Source organism: Alnus glutinosa, chromosome 2 (assembly GCF_958979055.1).
Source record: "Alnus glutinosa chromosome 2, dhAlnGlut1.1, whole genome shotgun sequence".
NCBI classification, from domain to species: domain Eukaryota; kingdom Viridiplantae; phylum Streptophyta; class Magnoliopsida; order Fagales; family Betulaceae; genus Alnus; species Alnus glutinosa.
In genome coordinates this window covers 37579367-37597350 of record NC_084887.1, presented here as the reverse complement: position 1 = coordinate 37597350, position 17984 = coordinate 37579367, and the positions used below count along the sequence as shown (strand labels likewise).

Genomic DNA, 17984 nt, shown 5'->3' with positions numbered 1-17984 from the left:
TTCAGGGCCTCCTTAATTACGTCTCTCCCGGCAAATGAAAAAAAGATATACTATCAGATTCATGTACTTGTTCTTGAAGGCATCCTCTAGCAGCATTGCACGATTAAGAACCAAGAAGATGGCTTGTAATCATACTGGGACTTCCTACTCTCTTTAAAGGCAGGCTTGAGAACTGCAATACTGCAATTTTCAGCAACCATATTCTTATGATTATTCATATGAATCATATCCTTTGCTCAATAATAAGGATCCTCTCCATGCAACAAAACAAATTGAATTTGTAAAATCTAATATAAACCATAAAATGTTTCTTCTTTATTTCATTTGAAACAGAAATGAATCTATTTCAAAAACTTCAACTAGATAATATATAGACTTGACTCAAGCATTTACCGAACATTTGACAAACAATCAAAGTGGTACGAGTATCCTCTAAATGTTTGTTAGTTGAATAAGCAATATCTCCATATTTTTAAAGAAAAGTTAATTTCTTAAATCACCATGAAATTTTCAAAAAAGTGAATGTTAAATCCATCACTAAAAAAGAAAAACTCCATAGATACAGCTAACCGAGTAATTATATTGGCACTGCTAACATACGGATAAATCTTAAACACTTGGGTTGTTTCTCAGCCAAGCACCAATTGTTAGTTAGAAGATTTGAACATCAACTAACAATACGAAAAACATACCCACTTATAAGTTGAGGCGACCATAGAAGACAAAAATAGGCCTTGTTTGAAAACCCCCTTCCCCTTCCCCCAATTTTTTTCTCCCTTTTTCCCCCTCTCCCGGGCTCACTCAACAGGCCTTGCCAGAAAAAATCTGGACATTTTTTGCCCACTCAAAGAGAAGCTGGATGCACAAGTAAAGGGGCAAAAAATGTCCAAATTTTTTCCGACAAGGTTTGTTGAGTGGGCCCGGAAGAGTGGGGAAAAAGGGAGGAAAAAATTGGGAGAGGGAGAAGGGGGTTGAGTAATGCTATTTATATTTTTATATTTTTTTGAGTAATGCTATTTATATATTTTTTTTTGGGGGGGGGGGGGGGGGGGGGGGGGGTGTGGGTTGGGGGTGGGATCGTGGGGGGCTTGTCATTGTTGTCAAACACCTTTGGTCCTATACGTATTTAATTACAACCCGATCCGACCCAACCTCGTACGACCCATATCCCTCGTTTCTTATTTCGTCATTTCCTTTCCCATTTCCATCTAAAGACCAGAATACACTCCGGTAGACCTCTCAGTACCCGATCGGTCTCCACAAGCTCAATCTCACAGCTATAATCGGCCAAAACTTATCGGTGATTCTCCGATCAGGTAAAAAATTCCTTCACGTTCTACTTTCGTGATTCAGATCCATTCACTCTATCTAAATAATGCTCACTGTTTACTTGTTAATATAACTTTGTTCACAACAGATCTCTCTGTAGTTTAAGGAAATTCGATCTTACCAACAAATTTTACGACTATTTAACTTCTGAATACGGGTTTGGAACCTTGGAGGGCGATAGATTGAGCTTAACCTGATATATGTATGTATGTATGCATGCACATGCGTGTGTGTGTCAGTGTGTATATGTATGTATGCATGATTCTTAGGCTGTTTTCGATTTTGCTAAGCAGCAACTTGCTCAATTTCTTGGGCTGTCAAGTTGGTGCGACTCTTAGATTTGTTGGACTTACTTTTGATTCGATAGAAATGTGTATGTTGTTGGGATGCTTATGGCTGTTCAATGTCGTTTTGGTGATGTTTATAATGGATTTTTTGTTTCGCTATCACAGTGTCCAAAGCTTGATGTTGTATTATTTTATACAAGTTTCTGTTGGTGTGGGTTTCTTCGAAGCTAACGAAGTAGAAAGAGAAAAGAGAATGAGACACTTTGTCACGTCCTTGCTTTTGGTGGATTGAAATCGTGTTCATGGATGGTTATATAATAATTTTTTTTTTGAGTGTTGTGGTTGGTTGGTTTGCATTGTGAAATTTTGATATTTTGGACAATTTTCGTAATTGAAAGCTTGATTGCTGGTTTGCTTGTTTTTCGTTGTTTTTTTAGGACATTAATTCTTGGTCCGGGCAGAAAGATATGCAAAGTAAGTTGGACAAGGAGTAAAAGGTTGATCCCACAATGCAAGGCTTCCAAGCCAAATTTAGAGTAGCGACTCTTGTTGTTGTAGCTGTATGGATTGGTCTTGCTGCTTTGTACGGCTTGTTAAAACCAATTTCAAATGGTTGTGTCATGACATACATGTATCCAACGTACATCCCGGTCTCATCACCGGAAGGGGTATCATCGGCAAAGTATGGATTGTATTTGTACCATGAGGGATGGAAAAAGATAGATTTTAAGGAGCACCTTAAGAAGCTAAGTGGTGTTCCAGTCCTTTTCATTCCAGGCAACGGTGGTAGCTACAAACAGGCAAGGTCCTCGTCATTATCTCTTTGAATTTGATTAGAATGGTCTCAAAACGCTTAGTTATTTAGCCTTTCAAAAGCTAGTCTTGGTGTTGATCACCGTTTTTTCAGCAATGACAACTTATTGAAGAAGAATTGTATTTCTAAATACTACTGAAAGTAATTCAAATTGGAATTACGAATAGATATCTGCATTCATAGCACAAGATATGATGCAAGATCTGCTGCAACAATATAGCAAAGGAAGTGGTAATCGTTTATTAGTATAATGCACAATTTAATTTAATTTTTCCCCAAAAGTTTAGCAGGTTCTTTCTTTCTCCCATACTCACTTTCATAATTATAACATCTTTGATAGTTCGTACTTCAAAATTTCTTTTTCTTGACTACCCTTTAAATTTTGCAATGGCCAAGTGGCATTATTAGCGTGGTGATTGTTTTACTTCACTCCTTGTATACACTTGAATGAGGTTCTAGTTCAGTGTGGACTTGTTGATAAGTTGGATCACAATATAAATCTGACCCATCTTACTGACTCAGTGAGGGATTGTGGTATGATATTTTGTTAACTGTTTGAATTATTATAATCTAGTTAAAACAGCTGAAATTTGAAGTAAGTAGATCTGATCCCAATTCAATTTTTCTTTGCATAGAAATGTTTTTTTTTTGCCTTAATAATATACCAAATTGTATATACGACATTAATAATTGATATATGATATGGCACATATTTGGTTGTCTTCTAGAAGGAATGTAGAAATTTTACATATGGTATATCAGATCTTGTTGAAATCCAGGCTTATTATTAGTCTAGTATATATGGAATTGTAGTGTGCATTATATAATAGAGAAATATATAAGTACCTTTATTGTCAAGATTGTTATCTTTACAAGATTCTTTTGGTTGTTTTGTCCTCATTACAATTTACAGGTACGATCCGTGGCAGCAGAATCTGATAGGGCATTTCAAGGAGGTCCTCTTGAGCGTGCATTTTACCAAGAAGCCTCCCTAACTCCTGAAGAGGGAGGATTGGATTTTGATGAAGCTGGCTTTCAATTACCCAACCGCTATACTTGCAGGCTAGACTGGTTTGCTGTGGATCTTGAAGGTGAACATTCTGCAATGGATGGTGGAATACTTGAAGAACACACGGAATATGTTGTTAATGCCATTCACAGGGTATAGAATTTGATATCATTTTTTATACTATTTACTCAAATAGCATATGAAATTTGGATGATAAGATGAACTGAGATTGAATGGTCTTGAACCTTTTTTCTGTTTAGTACAGAGATATTTTTGATTAACATGTTTTCAGTACTGCACAGCAGGAAAGTCTTAATGAAAATTAAGACAAATGGCATAGAACTTTGCATTTGGACTAACAAAATGTATTTGATAATATTGGAGAACAAGGAACCTCATCCCAGTACTTCTCAATATTAAGTGTAATGGCATAAAACTTTGACACCGAACTAATAAGCATGTACGTCTTAGTGGCCACTATAACCTTTTTCCACAGCTTCAAAGTACACTCTCATTGTCTTCCTCTTATCTTCTCATTTGTGGGGATTCCGTAAATATTCCATTCCAAAAATAGAAAGTTCGAAACAATTGGGATTGTTTTTTGGAGATTGGATGCAGTTACTAATTCATGATCTGGCATGTACAGAATGAAAACTTCATTCTCGATTCTATGAGAATTTTTATGAAAGCCTTTCATTTGCTTCTCTTCGATGGAAGTTTTATTTTCCCAGAATGTATCCTAATTTTTGGCCTAATTCTTCTTCTAATGATCGATTCAACCTCTGATCAAAAAGATATACCTTGGTTATATTTCAACGTCATAATTGATCACATTAAACCTTAGTGGCACTTAATGATTCTGTCAATTCTTGTCCTCAACTGGGGCTACTTGTTAGTTTCCTTAGTCATCCGCCTAATGGCTTCAAGATAGATTTATTTTGTTGGAGGCTCAGTTTTTTGTTCACGTCTCTCAATTTGTGCAATAGCTATGTGTGGCTGTGCTTGCAGATTTTGGATCAGTATAAAGCATCTTTTGATGTTCGAGCGAAAGAAGGTGCTGCAACCTCTGGGAGTTTGCCAAAAAGTGTTATATTAGTTGGCCACTCTATGGGTGGTTTTGTTGCTAGAGCTGCTATTGTCCACCCTCGTTTGAGGAAGTCAGCAGTTGAAACTGTTCTTACACTTTCAAGCCCACACCAGTGAGTCTTGTGGCTTCTATATTTTTTTTTTTCCTTGTCCTTTTAATGAAGACAAAATGGCTTTGGTTTTACAAATTGTTTGTATGATCCAAGTTTAACAGGGTCACCTATTTTATTCAGATCACCTCCTGTGGCACTGCAACCTTCCTTGGGTCATTACTTTGCACATGTAAATCAGCAATGGAGAAAGGGATATGAGGTCGAAACCACTCGCACAGGACGTTATGTGTCTGGTCCTGTACTCTCTAATGTTGTCATTATCTCCATTTCTGGTGGTTATCATGATTATCAGGTAGATATATCTCTGCATCTTTAGCTCTGGTATGGTGGATAATCCACAAAAATGTTTGCCTAGTTAAATTGAGAAGGATGCTTTATGTGTTTGTATGGCCCAGAACTCAACTGTGTGTAATGTAGATGTCATGAAAATCTGGCTTAATGTTTCATCTATGTCAGTCCTTTTTACATCTATCAGCTCTTATAATTTCCAGAAAATTCATAGGTCAAATTGACTATGAAACTTATAAAGGAGTGGCCAGTAGAAACTTGATTGACATGCAAATCGGGTAGCTCAATCGGTTGGAGACCATGTCTCATGAAGCGGAGGTCACTAGTTCGAATCTCTTCTTCCCCCTCTCCTTGAGGCCAATTACTTATAAAAAAAATAATGATTGACATGCAGGATCCGGCAAATTAATTAGGCATGAAGCTCTTTCTTAAATACACTAGAGTAGCTGCTTGCTAGTTTTTCTTTTTTGTTATGCTTGTTGTGGATCCTTCATGTAACATGGTCAATGCAAGTTGGCTCTTTTTTACTGGTTGATGAACCAAGTTAACTCTGCTTTATTTTTGTTGTGCCTTTTTTTTTTTTTTTTGTATATAAATGCTTTATATATTCGGATATAACTTAACTTGATTGGATGAACTGTTCTGCATTTTGTCATCAGGTACGGACGAAATTAGAATCCCTTGATGGTATTGTGCCTCCCACTAATGGCTTTATGATCAGTAGTACTGGCATGAGAAATGTGTGGTTGTCAATGGAACATCAGGCTATACTATGGTGTAATCAGCTAGTAGTCCAAGTGAGTGCAACTCTATTCTTGAACTCAAATTTAACATATCTTTAAGTGGTTCTGACATTGTTCTTATCTAGGTGTCGCACACTCTTCTGAGTTTGATAGACTCCAGAACAGGCCAGCCATTTCCTGACACTCAAAAGAGACTTGCGATATTCACAAGAATGCTCCGTAGTGGCTTACCAAAGAGGTTTGATTGGATGATGCAATCACACTTAACATCTCAAAAGCCGAAACATGTTCCTGGTATTATACTCTGTTTTTTTTTTTTTTTTTTTTCCTTTTCTTTTTCTGCTCTCAGAAAACTACACTTGTGCACATTTCAATTGGCTTAAAGTTCTGGGACATTTTTACCTTTTTAGACTCTGAAGCAAACTTGCTGTTAGAATCGATGTTCATGCTAAGTGATTTTGGTATAAAAGTTTGAGCTTTTAAACCATGATCATTTCTTCATGTTACGTAATTCTTAGGGGTGACATTTAAAGCAATAACTTTTATCCTCAGTGAACTAGAAAAATTAATTTCTTTTAGCTTTGTTGTTCTTTCTTAACAGAAAGCAGTTAGTATATGGTTGAACTAAAGTTACTATTTGTTCTTTCTAACCATCATGAATCATATTATGCTGCTGTTAAGGAACGTCTGAAATCCTTTTCCTTAATCAAAGTTATTAGTTTATTTTTCAATTTTTTTGCTTCATGGGGACAAAAACAAGGAAACAAAAAATGCCGTATATGTCTAGTCTGGCCCTTACTTATCAAAAAAATCCAGTCTGGCCCGTAGTTGGTGCAACTGGGCACTAAGCCTGTTGCTCACTACAGAATCTCATTTAGATTTAGCTATTTGATAACATAAGATAATTACTCAAAGTAATAAACAAAAAAAAAAAAAATCCAATTAGAGTTATTCTGGTGGCGTTTTCCTTCTCTAATAAACAAATTTGATTTCATAATGAGCTCATGAAGAAGCAATTGTTTATTGATGTTTGGTTAATAGTATGAGTAGTAGTATTGTCAGCAATTATTGCAAGCTTTCTAATTGCATGATGAACTTTGGTCGCTATCTTATCTTTACTGATTTAAAAACAACAAGACTTCAACCGTATCCAGTGCCTGTGACTGAATTTCTTTTGAGAAAGAAAAACGCGTATGCGTTTTTGAATAATTGAACATCTGGCATACTAGTATCCATATGATAATATTTTTGTCTGAAAAGCATATGCCTGTAGTTCTCAGTGTTGAAAAACTACAGAGATTTGAAATTATGCTTTACATACAATAGAAAGAGGCTTGAAGTTAAGCTGTTATTGCAGTCAAATGTGTACTGTTATGATCTTCTCATATTTAACCATGCAAAAATGTGCTTCCTGAGATTTATAACCATGAAAACTAAAGTTTCATAGCATGGGGGGGACTCTTTGGTCCCTTGCATAAGATAGGAGAGTCAAAGCTATGCACTATTATCATAAAATTTCAATTTTTATGATACACTGTCATCTCTTTTACTACCTTTATGAAATACAAAATCATTGCAAAATCTTCTGGGCCTGCATATCATTGCTCTGGGATCTCTACTGCATGCCTCAGCTGCTTGTCCCAGCAACGTTCATTGGAGTGATGATGGCCTTGAGAGGGATCTATACATTGAGACAACCACTGTCACTGTTTTAGCAATGGATGGTCGGAGGCGATGGTTGGACATACAGAAACTGGTTAGCTTCTCCAGAGCGTTTATATGCAATTGTGAAAGAAATTTGCTTCATTATGTTTATTCTTTTCCCTACAGTTGATTTCTGAGATACTTGGTTCTTTAGAGTTCATTTTCAATTGTCCCTCTTTTCATGATTCATGCTTGTAAGCAAGAGTTTTTTTTCTTTTTCTTTTTAATAAAAATAAAATAAAAATTTTGTGCATGTTGTTTCTATCATTGATATTATTTTTGTAATTTTGAGCTTAGAAGGTCAAAATTTTGTCTCTGGTCAAACTTTACTGTTTTGGGAGTTGAATTAACTACTAGTCCTCAAAAGTTCACTGATGTTCTAAGATTTATAAATTGAGCTCAATTATCTTTTATAGTGGTGGCATTTAAAGTTCATTTTTATCCTCTTTTGTGTCTTCATGTTTGTGATATCATTCATTACTTCTGTTTGTATTTTTTGCATTTCCTAGCCAAAAATTGATCATAGTTCAATCTGTGTGGTGCAGGGGTCTAATGGTAAAAGCCATTTCATATTTGTGACAAACCTTGCTCCATGTTCTGGGGTTCGACTTCATCTGTGGCCGGAAAAGGGAATGTCAACTTCAAACTTGCCTTTGAGTAGCAGGATTCTTGAGGTGACATCGAAGATGGTGCCTATTCCATCAGGACCAGCCCCAACACAGGTACTGACTGTTGTATTCAAGACGTTCTCTTAGAACTCACATTTATGAACATGTTGATTTCTATACTATGTACTTCTTCCTGACTTGAAGTGGATCTTGTGTCTTGTCTGGGTGAAATCTGTTTTACTTTGTTAAGTGGGAGGTTTAACATTTTGCTGCTATCAGTGACTGGTTGGACTAACAGAATTGTCAGCTGATGTGATTGGCATACTCATATTTCCGAACCCTCTGTATGTTTATTAGATTGAACCTGGCAGTCAGACTGAGCAACCTCCTCCATCTGCTGTATTCTGGTTGGGACCAGAGGATATGCGTGGATTCAGATTTCTGACAATCTCAGTTGCACCTCGTCCGGTATTGTTGACCTTCATTCTTTTTTATGACGATTTTTGGCTTTCAATTTCATTATTATATCTGCATTGGAGAGGTTATTAAAACCTTCGTTTTTTTTTTTTTTTTTTTGTGTCTGTTTGAAACTTGCTTTCATCTCATGGATGCACCTTCCTAAGCATATGTCAGAAACCCATGCAATGCCTTTGCTTTTTTTACATTGTTAATAGCTTGTACCTTTTATATATTTTTACTAACGGACGTGCCTTTTAAGAAAGAGGAAAAAGCTAAAGGCCTCCTCACAAAATGATGGACATGCATAAATTTTTTACATATTATTTGCTTTGTTTTTTACATCTTCAATTTGTCTTCTTGGAACTCCTAAATTAAAGGACCATTTGGGGACATTGCCATGATAAGCTCTGTAATGGGCTGCTTTTGTGTTCTGAGAAGTGGTTGTATATTCTTACAATAATATCATATTGTCATATTTGCTGCAAGGGAATGTTTTTCTCCAGTATTCTAAGGATATCTATTCTTGCCTCATTTTCAGTTTTTTTTATTTTTTTTTATTTTTAAGTAATAAGTTGTGGGATTTTTTTTATCCTCAATTGACTTAAACACATCTTATTTCTGTTGGTCATAATTAATTAACATCTTTGCCTGTAGATAATATGGTAACTTCCTTATAAATAATTTAATAAGTTGAGAGGATTGAATATTTTTACCATATTAAACAAAAATTTAAACTTGCTGTGGAAACTTATTGCTGGTATTGATTCTTTCTGTAGTAATGCTGCTTTTTTGTTGGATATGATACTTAAGTGTTTTAGGTGATGTAAACGTGTTGTTCAGAAATAATAATAATAAAAAAAAGGCTGATGTAAATGTGTGGTGACAATCTGGTGCTCAGACTGTTTCAGGCAGACCTCCACCAGCAGCATCCATGGCAGTTGGGCAGTTCTATAATCCTGAGGAAGGAAAGATAGAATTACCATCCTTGTTGATGCTTCAATCTATCTATTCTCATAAGGTTATTATCTTCTTGAAGTAGCTTAAATGCTTCTGGGAATCTGAAATCTTAGAAAATTTATCTATCTCTGTTTTATATTTAGTTCCATTGACTTATCTAACTGATCTTTCACAAATCATAAATTCAATGTGAAGCAGGACATGCTTGTGAAGGAGGATCATCCTCTTGCTCTCAATCTATCTTTTGCCATTAGCTTAGGCCTTCTACCTGTTACTTTGTCATTGAAAACTGTGGGCTGTGGAGTTAAAAATTCTGGGCTACAAGATGGAGAGGCTGGAAATGAAGAAAACGGTAGTAAGAACTATATATCTTTTTCAACAGTCAGTTTAAAGTTCTATTTTCTCCTTGTAATAGTTTTGATTGTCTTTAGTCCTGCCAGATCATGTCAACTATGACGTTTGATTATGACTTTCATAAAGAATAAGCTGTTGAATTATATGGAGCATAATTGACCACATTCCAAGACTTACTAAGGTTTATGGATTGATGAATATTCTTGATCTGAAAAGGTTCACACATTTATTTTATTCCATTTTAGAGTGATTATGTCTAAATAAGCATTGCCAAATATCTTTTCAGTGTGTACCAAGATGCATTTAATGCCAAATGTTAGATAATTCTGGGAGCTGAACCATGATAAAATGACTGTTTGAATGTCATTTATAAGTGGAGCATAGTCTTGTCTGGACACTCTATGTCCTTGTTTCTGAAAGTTGAACCATGAATCAAACACATACAGTTATGAATTTGCTAGTAAAGATATTTTCCGTATTGAGGTACAGCACGCTGTGAATGATCTGTTAAGGTTGTACAGAGCTTTACATTAATTTACCATGACAACTTTTTTCTATGCAATATTTCATTGTTCCATTTGTATGCATGCACATAAGCGCATGGCATATTATGTTTAAATTGATGTGGGTTTGAGCAAAGACAATAGAGAGTAAAATAATGAAAGGAGTGGTTAATCTACAATAAGCTTTACAACTAAAAGACATTATACACTTTTTTTTTTTTTGATAAGTAAGAGAATTTTATTAGAAAAACGCAAAGCGCAATCAAGTATACAGGGGGTATACAAGAGAGACAATTAAGAAGAAGAAGAAAGCAAGACAAGGAAATCGTTAAAACTAATCCCTAGAGGTGCTAGATACGCAGCCGTCCAGGAAAAAATTGGTGGTTGGCTAAGAAAAACCAATACTGATGTAGTTGAAGGTGGATAGTCTTCACAATTGTCCAAACAGGTATTTGGAGGAGGTGGATCCAAGTATCCGTTGAATTGGTCCCTGACTTGTTTCCCTTTGGGGAGGCCCCCTATATATATTGTGGGTTTAAACTTTTTAAACCTCATAATTCCACTTGCAGAGTGCTTGAAGGTTTAACCGGAGTAAAACTTGAGACTAAAGCTGGCATCTATGTTGATTTCACTTCTTGAGAGACGGTGGTCCTAGATCTCAGGCTGTTCATAATATTATGTACTTCCTCTTTTTAATGAATATGACCATTAGTTTGGTGGATGTGGATCGGCATTTTTATGAGCTTTCTCTTTATTGCAGGGCTTTGCAAATTGCGCTGTTTCCCACCTGTAGCACTTGTGTGGGATGATACATCTGGGCTTCACATATTTCCAAATTTGTACAGTGAGACAATTGTCGTTGATTCTTCGTCAGCGCTTTGGAGTTCGACTTGGAATTCTGAAAAAACTGCTGTTCTCTTGCTGGTATGAGGTCACCTAAATACTTTTTTTTTTTTTTTTTTTTTTTTTAAATGTATTCGCATATTCATTAAAAAGCGCAACCCAAGTTTATAGAAAGTATACAATAGAGACACCTAGCTAGAAAGTAGAAAAAATATCTAAAAAACATGAAAGCTCGAAACGGTAGCAAGAGTGATAATTTGCATGAAATGGTCGCAGGCTACAGTTTTTTTTCCATAAATTCCTTCATGGTTAACAATCAAAGTTTTTGCATTGCTCTGCTGCTCTGCAGGTGGACCCACATTGTTCGTATAAAACAAGCATTGATGTCTCTGTCACTGCAGCTGCCAGTAGATTTTTGCTTTTGTATAGCCCACAGGTGATAAGTTTCAACAGTGTTGATGTGGAATGTTCTAATTTTCTGCATGATATTTCCTTGGCGATTTCTTATATCATGGACCAACAGGAGAAGCAACTATTGATTTATTATATCTGATACTAAAAATTATTATGCTTTATTGTTTCCTTGTAGATGTTATGTGCATGTTAATACGGGATTTTTTTTTTTTTTTTTTACTGTTGTCATTTGATTTGCCTTCTCGTTTTGAATTAGAGGTTTTGGTTTATAATGCTTCATGTTTAGTTGATAGTTATCATGTTATGGAACTGTATTCATGCAGATAATTGGTTTCTCCATTGCTGTAATCTTTTTTGCTCTGATGCGGCAAGCACATGCTTGGGATCTTGATCTGCCAGTACCTTCAATGCTAGCAGCTGTGGAATCCAATTTGAGAATGCCATTGCCATTTTTTCTCCTCGCCATTGTCCCGATTTTCGTCTCCTTGTTCCTATCTTTTTTGATGTCCCAACCTTTTCCTTCATTTGCTAGCTTCATCATTGTCTCAGTGATTTGCCATTTATTTGCAAATGGGTCCATTATCATTCTGATTTTGGTAATCCAATCTGTCTTCTATGTGGCTGCCTTCATACATATTTTCATTAAGACAAGGTTAGTAGGCTCTATTGACCAATCATGTTATACAATGTAACAGGATATGAGATAGTGTGCTTGTCACTATAAGAAGTAGATATCTTATTTGTAATATTTATAGAAATCAACCCCCATCTCCTAACCAAAACGGGAGGAGGAAAAAGAAGAGGAGGAAAGTGCTGAGTATCTAAGAATCTCTCTTTAACTATTTTTGGAAACTCCTCAAGTGTTCAATGATTGCAACATGGTTTACTCATTATCTACCCGGTGATTGAAATCATTGTTTTATTATTGAAAACCCATTTATTATTGAATAACCAAAATGCTGAATACTATTTTAAAATTAATTAACCTTTTTTTTCTTCATATAATACTAAATGATACTCAGTTTCAATCTACTTCCTTAACTGTTGCCACTTTAATTCATGGGAATCTAAAATGAAATACAAAGACTTTTTGAACAGCTTGATGTTGTCTCTTATTTATCTGCCTACTAGTCATTCATCTGGATGCCAAGTGTATTAATAATATGCTAAACGGTAGGAACTAATGTTTTTCAGGTGGCAGGTGTGGGAAGGAAAAGTTTGCTTCATATTTATTCACTGGTTTATAAAGCTGTCCTCCAGTTTTTCCTCGTTAAAGGTAAACTCATAGTAAATTTGATATGTACCAGAGGACTAGAATTTCTTTTATACTATTATGTTATCTTCATTTCTACTGCCCTGCCAAAATAAGTGGGAAAAGTAAAAGAAAAGTATTTCCAGCGGCATAATTTTATTTTTTATTTTTAATCCTGCTTTGGTTTTCTTTACATATTTTTGGGAAAATATTGACATGTTGACTTTTTCATTTTGATATAACCCAATCATGAAACAGGTGGTAAGGGTTCTAAGAGTCAATTCCTTACTTGTTACAGCACTTGTTGCAATTACATTGGCATGCTTGGTTCATCCGGCATTAGGATTATTTGTACTGCTCCTGTCTCATGCTCTGTGCTGTCACAGTATGCTGTGCAGGTATGCCTCTGGTTTAAACTCTTTTCTTGGTTGTTCTTATAGTTTTATGCATGAATGATTGAAATAAATCTGCAGGCTATTCATTCGTGGATTTGCTGAATAGTATGCTATGTGCTGCTTTTTTTGCCTTCTTAATTTTTTTTTAAAGTAATGTATTTTGCCAAAGACATGGTGAAATGTATCTCTTTGATGGACAATGAATGGTATTTGTGCTCACATATCAGTAAAATCCCAATGATATGGCAAGTTAGAAAGAAAAGAAAAGAAAAGATACTGGCCATATAACAGAAAAACTTATTCCTATGATCTGTTTCACTATAGATGAAAGTTTGATGTGATGCAACTAGAAAAGTGGCTAGTCCTTGATGCAGAGGATATATAGAAATTATTATCTCTAATGAAAACAACCTCAAAAAGAAAAATTCAAAATAAAAAAATAAAAACTTCAAAAGCTTCCAAAAGGGGAGAAACTGCATGCTTCCTATTTCTTCGTACTTGGAGAAAGCATAGAACATGCACGTTGAGTCATGTTAATAAAGCATTATTTGTGGTCTTTGGTTTTTTGATGAATAATAATTTTATGGAAAGAAAATGGCAAAGCCGTCGTACACGAAAAGTATACAAGAGTGACACTCACCCTAAAGGCGTCTACAATCTAAAAAGTTAACTAGATTTTATGATTATTGATTTTTGAATGGTTTTTTATGGTCATTTTTGGTATTTAGTGCAGTGTCAATAATTTTTCACAACCATGAGGAAAACATCACTGGGGATGGGTATCGAGTTTTTCACCCTTCTGTTGACCGACCCAACAAGGGTCGAGCGGCTTTTTGATACCAACCCACTGATGAGAGAGAGAGAGATGGCTTGCTGTAAAGTGCAGGTCCTATAACATTGGGCTTGGGTTGGGATTGGTTTTATTACTGAATTATGATCTGACCTTTATCGGTAACTAAAAACTATTACCCATTCTGGGTTGACACCTGTCGGAATCCAAAATTTCAGGTCTACTTGGGTCGTAATGTCAGGTCGGATGGACGGTTATGTTGCCCGCCCCTAAAACATTGCATAGGATAGTCTTTGACAGAAATGTGGACCAAGTTACAAAAAAGGGCTTGTTATGTGACTTAAGCCCTTAGTGGATCCTACATGTTTATTCGATTTTGTTTTGTTTTTTCCAGACTAATTCTCCATTGTCAAACTATCAAAATCTGATGGGTAAATAGGGCAGATCCGTAGCAGCATTGACCATCAACTAATTGTTCCATGCACCCAATTACTGTCCATTTGCTAATTACCTGATTTGTAATTACTAGTGGATTGCAGTAAGGCCGCATTTTATCATTTGAAATGAATACATTGTAATTGTTTCTTGCATATAGTTTGCTCCAGTGTATAATCAAAACCGGTGTATGTTGAAAGATAATATTTCAATCTTAATGTGGATCATTACCTTTGACTATGGTGATCCTAAGTGTTGCCTCATGTTTTTGTAACAGTTTTTTGACGGCTTCCTTTCGCAGCCATGTACAAAGAAAAGAATTAGTTGACTATAAGAATAAAGGCAATGATGGGTCTCAGCAATTTACATCCAAATTTGATGGAAGGTCTGACCAGATATTGCCTTTGGAAGAGAAGAGTTCCAATAGCCTAGACTCTTCAAAAAGTTTCGGCGACACACAATTAGAGATGTTCCATCATCGGCATGGCATGTTGATTTTGCATCTTGTCGCAGCACTTATGTTTGTTCCCTCACTCGTGGCTTGGTTGCAGGTATAAAAGATATTCATTTCCTTTGTCTAGACTGTGCTTACCTCTGTGATATGTTCGGATACTTGCAATTACCATCACTGCTATAAATGCATTCTAGTTTCCTACATTCTTTGAAGATGTATGTAAAGCTCAGTTCTAAGACCAACTATAAATAACCTTACATGCATTCATAAATGCGTATATGCATAAGGCCCCACCCAAGTACATGGGCAGTCACCAAAAATCTTTTCTATGTTTCCTTTTCAATTTTGTCTGAAAACCAACTATCTCTGGGAGTTTGAGTTTGCCATCATCCTGCATGCATTGAATTTGAATTTGATTTTATATGTGTGTGTGTGGTCATCTCGTCTTTCTTAATCTTAATTAATAAGACAACTTGATATTTGATATTAATAGACATGTGGCATAAGCATCTGAATTTTTTCTTCATAGTGCATATGCCGATAAGGTTATAGAATGGGTACTTTGCTCTTGGATATATATTGCATGTGAAAATTCCAAAGCTGCTCTGAGCTACCTGAGAACAATAAATTCTTTTTTGGTTCTTGAACCTCTGGCTAGCCTTAACAAAGCATTCATCGTGGTTGCAGAGAATAGGGATTGGTGAGAGCTTTCCATGGATCCTGGATTCAGCTCTTTGCACTGGTGTCATCCTTCATGGTATTTGCAATTCAAAGCCGGAGTTCAATTCCTTCTCTCTCTCTTTCCCAGGCGTCCCAAGCAGGAAAATGAGACTTGACTTTGTCTATCTGGTTGCTGGATACTATTCCTATCTCTCTGGCTTGGCCTTGGCTCCAGACAGAGTGTTTTATCCTATGGCCACTATTGGCCTCCTTTCCTTTGCTTTGAGGATTGTACAGAGAAGGAACAGGGACAAGGGAGAGGTCAATCTTGGGAGCCGAAAGCATTCCCACCGACATTGAGAAAAGCTTTACAAAAGTAAGATCTTTTTTTTTTGGTTAGTGCCTTAGTGGGCAGCCAGAGCCTTGTTTCCCCTACACAATCATCTATAATCTGCCGACAGCAGTGACTTGTCCCATAAAGAGTGAGGTGCTGTCGAGACCACTCCAGGAACCACAGTTTTGCTGTCGGAATCATCACAAGCAAGTGACGTTGTTTACAGGAAAAAGGACACAATTCTAAAGGAGCAAAAATGAATCGAATTGTATCTGTGGCGCTTATAGGCTGGGCCCCCTTTTCTTTTTTTCTTTTCTTTCATGTGTTAGGGGGCCCTTTTTGTGTGTTACAATGGGAGCGAAGTATTGGCTTGTAAAGCGTGCTCTTAGCAGAGAGGGAATGACTATAGTTTGGGACTGCATGTTCAAAACAAGCCATGTGAAAAATCAAATCCTTCAATTTTGAAGGTTTAGAAGAGATTGTGATTGTAGTAGTCTTTGCTGATTGGCTGCAAAATGATACCTGGTTACCTTCAACGCATTAATCAAAATTACGACTTCTGAAACTTAAATTGTTAACAAATTATTATGAAGCAGCCATGGAAATTCATTCTCAAGCATCAATCCATAGACATGAGACAGCACGCATAGAGGAACAGACACCTATCACATCGAACCTAACATTTCACTGCTTCCAAATTCTGTTAAGTTAGTGGACGAAAATTGATTTTAGGAAATAAGTTGTTATTTTTGCCTACCACTGGGACTTCTGAATTAATTTTTATACAACATATAGCGATTTTTAAATTAGGTAAACTATATGGACTGATTTTATATTTTTTCCTTATTATTATAATGTTAGTTGTCGCCATCATCATCATTATTAGTGATGATTAGTATTATAGTTCAAGATTGCAATATTTTCTATACATGATACACCTGATAAAGAGAGCATGGGAGGAAGACGCCTTTAAAGGTCAATATTTTAGCACTTAAGTGTTCCCACATGAACTGAAAGCTACCTGTGAGCTCGCTCAAGTTCGGCCCGATAAAATTCGGTTCTTGTGCGGCTCGATTATTAAATGAACCATTCGTGGACATGAAACTATACTCGATTATTAAACGATACAAACCCGTATAAAACTCGACTCGCTCATTTATATGATACTAAATCTTAGAATTTAGGCGATATACTGATATGGCATAGTATATCTTCATTATATAATGTAAAATATGATTCATCATTCATATAAAGAAGACAACGCTTATTTTGTATGACTAGTGACTAAGTATCATCTAATCGTGTAAATTATGTAATATGATCTAACAATTCATATATATATATATATATATATATATATATATATATATATATATATATATATATATATATATATAAGCCTATAATGCTATAACTATAAATTATAGTCATATAATGTCACATAATTTCTAAATTATAACTCATAAGTATACAATTCATAATGATATAAATTATAAAGATTAGGAACTAGTAGTAACTGAATCACTTTACTACAAAATAACGGTATTTCATTTTTGCAAGCCGAGTTTAATTTTTAAAACTCGTTTATTAGCTCGAGTTGAGCTCGAGCTCGTGATAAACGGCTCGAGCTTGTGATAAATTTAAATGACCCAAGCTTGGACATGCACTACTTGTCTGAGCTCGACTCGTTTACATCCCTAGGAATTGCATTGTATTGGTCATTGACAAATCAGCCTACCTCAAAATTAACTATCTACGTAAAACTTAATTAATGCTAAAAATAACACTTTTATCATACGCTAACGAGGTAGTGCCAATTAATCTTTAGAATTCTATTTTTTTTAGAGAAATGATCCATACACTCATTTCTCACAACAGTCCCACAACAAGCTGACGTGACTGGTAATATTTTATTATTTTTTTACAAAAATAAATGAAAACAAAACAAAAAAATAATAAAATATTATCAACCACGTCAGCTTGTTGTGAGACTGTTGTGAGAAATGAGTGTAAGGATCATTTCTCATTTTTTTAATAAGAACTAATTTAAGGATTGATCGACACTCGCACGTTTGTAAAACATAAAACCTTGTTATGATTTATCATGCAAAAGATCCAACAGTTAGCTTGTACCGTGTGCCTCGCAACTCTCA

The 17984-nt window shown here is 35.6% G+C and overlaps 1 protein-coding gene across 10 annotated transcripts; it reads left to right on the top strand.

The window, feature by feature from the left end:
* The first annotated feature begins 1161 nt into the window (after positions 1-1161).
* On the top strand, positions 1162-16308 carry LOC133859966 (GPI inositol-deacylase). 10 transcript variants are annotated; one of them, XM_062295561.1, is made up of 19 exons: positions 1162-1316; positions 2054-2416; positions 3344-3592; positions 4448-4638; positions 4759-4930; positions 5586-5723; positions 5795-5963; positions 7301-7425; positions 7919-8095; positions 8339-8449; positions 9339-9458; positions 9596-9752; positions 11015-11178; positions 11447-11533; positions 11835-12163; positions 12706-12787; positions 13022-13161; positions 14685-14934; positions 15525-16308. In XM_062295561.1, the coding sequence occupies exons 2-19, from the start codon at positions 2126-2128 to the stop codon at positions 15855-15857; spliced, it is 3285 nt and encodes a 1094-aa protein (XP_062151545.1). In that variant the 5' UTR covers positions 1162-1316; positions 2054-2125; the 3' UTR covers positions 15858-16308. The 10 variants fall into 10 exon arrangements, with proteins under 10 accessions (XP_062151545.1, XP_062151542.1, XP_062151543.1 ...); XM_062295558.1 differs by having other exon boundaries at positions 14661-14934; XM_062295559.1 differs by having other exon boundaries at positions 9593-9749; positions 14661-14934.
* Positions 16309-17984: the final 1676 nt, after the last annotated feature.

Coding starts and splice junctions, on each gene's coding strand:
- LOC133859966 (XM_062295555.1), top strand. CDS start 2,126: ATGCAAGGCTTCCAAGCCAAATTTAGAGTAGCGACTCTTGTTGTTGTA. Junction 8,096..8,338: donor CAGGACCAGCCCCAACACAG/GTACTGACTGTT, acceptor TATGTTTATTAG/ATTGAACCTGGCAGTCAGAC. Junction 12,164..12,705: donor CATATTTTCATTAAGACAAG/GTTAGTAGGCTC, acceptor AATGTTTTTCAG/GTGGCAGGTGTGGGAAGGAA.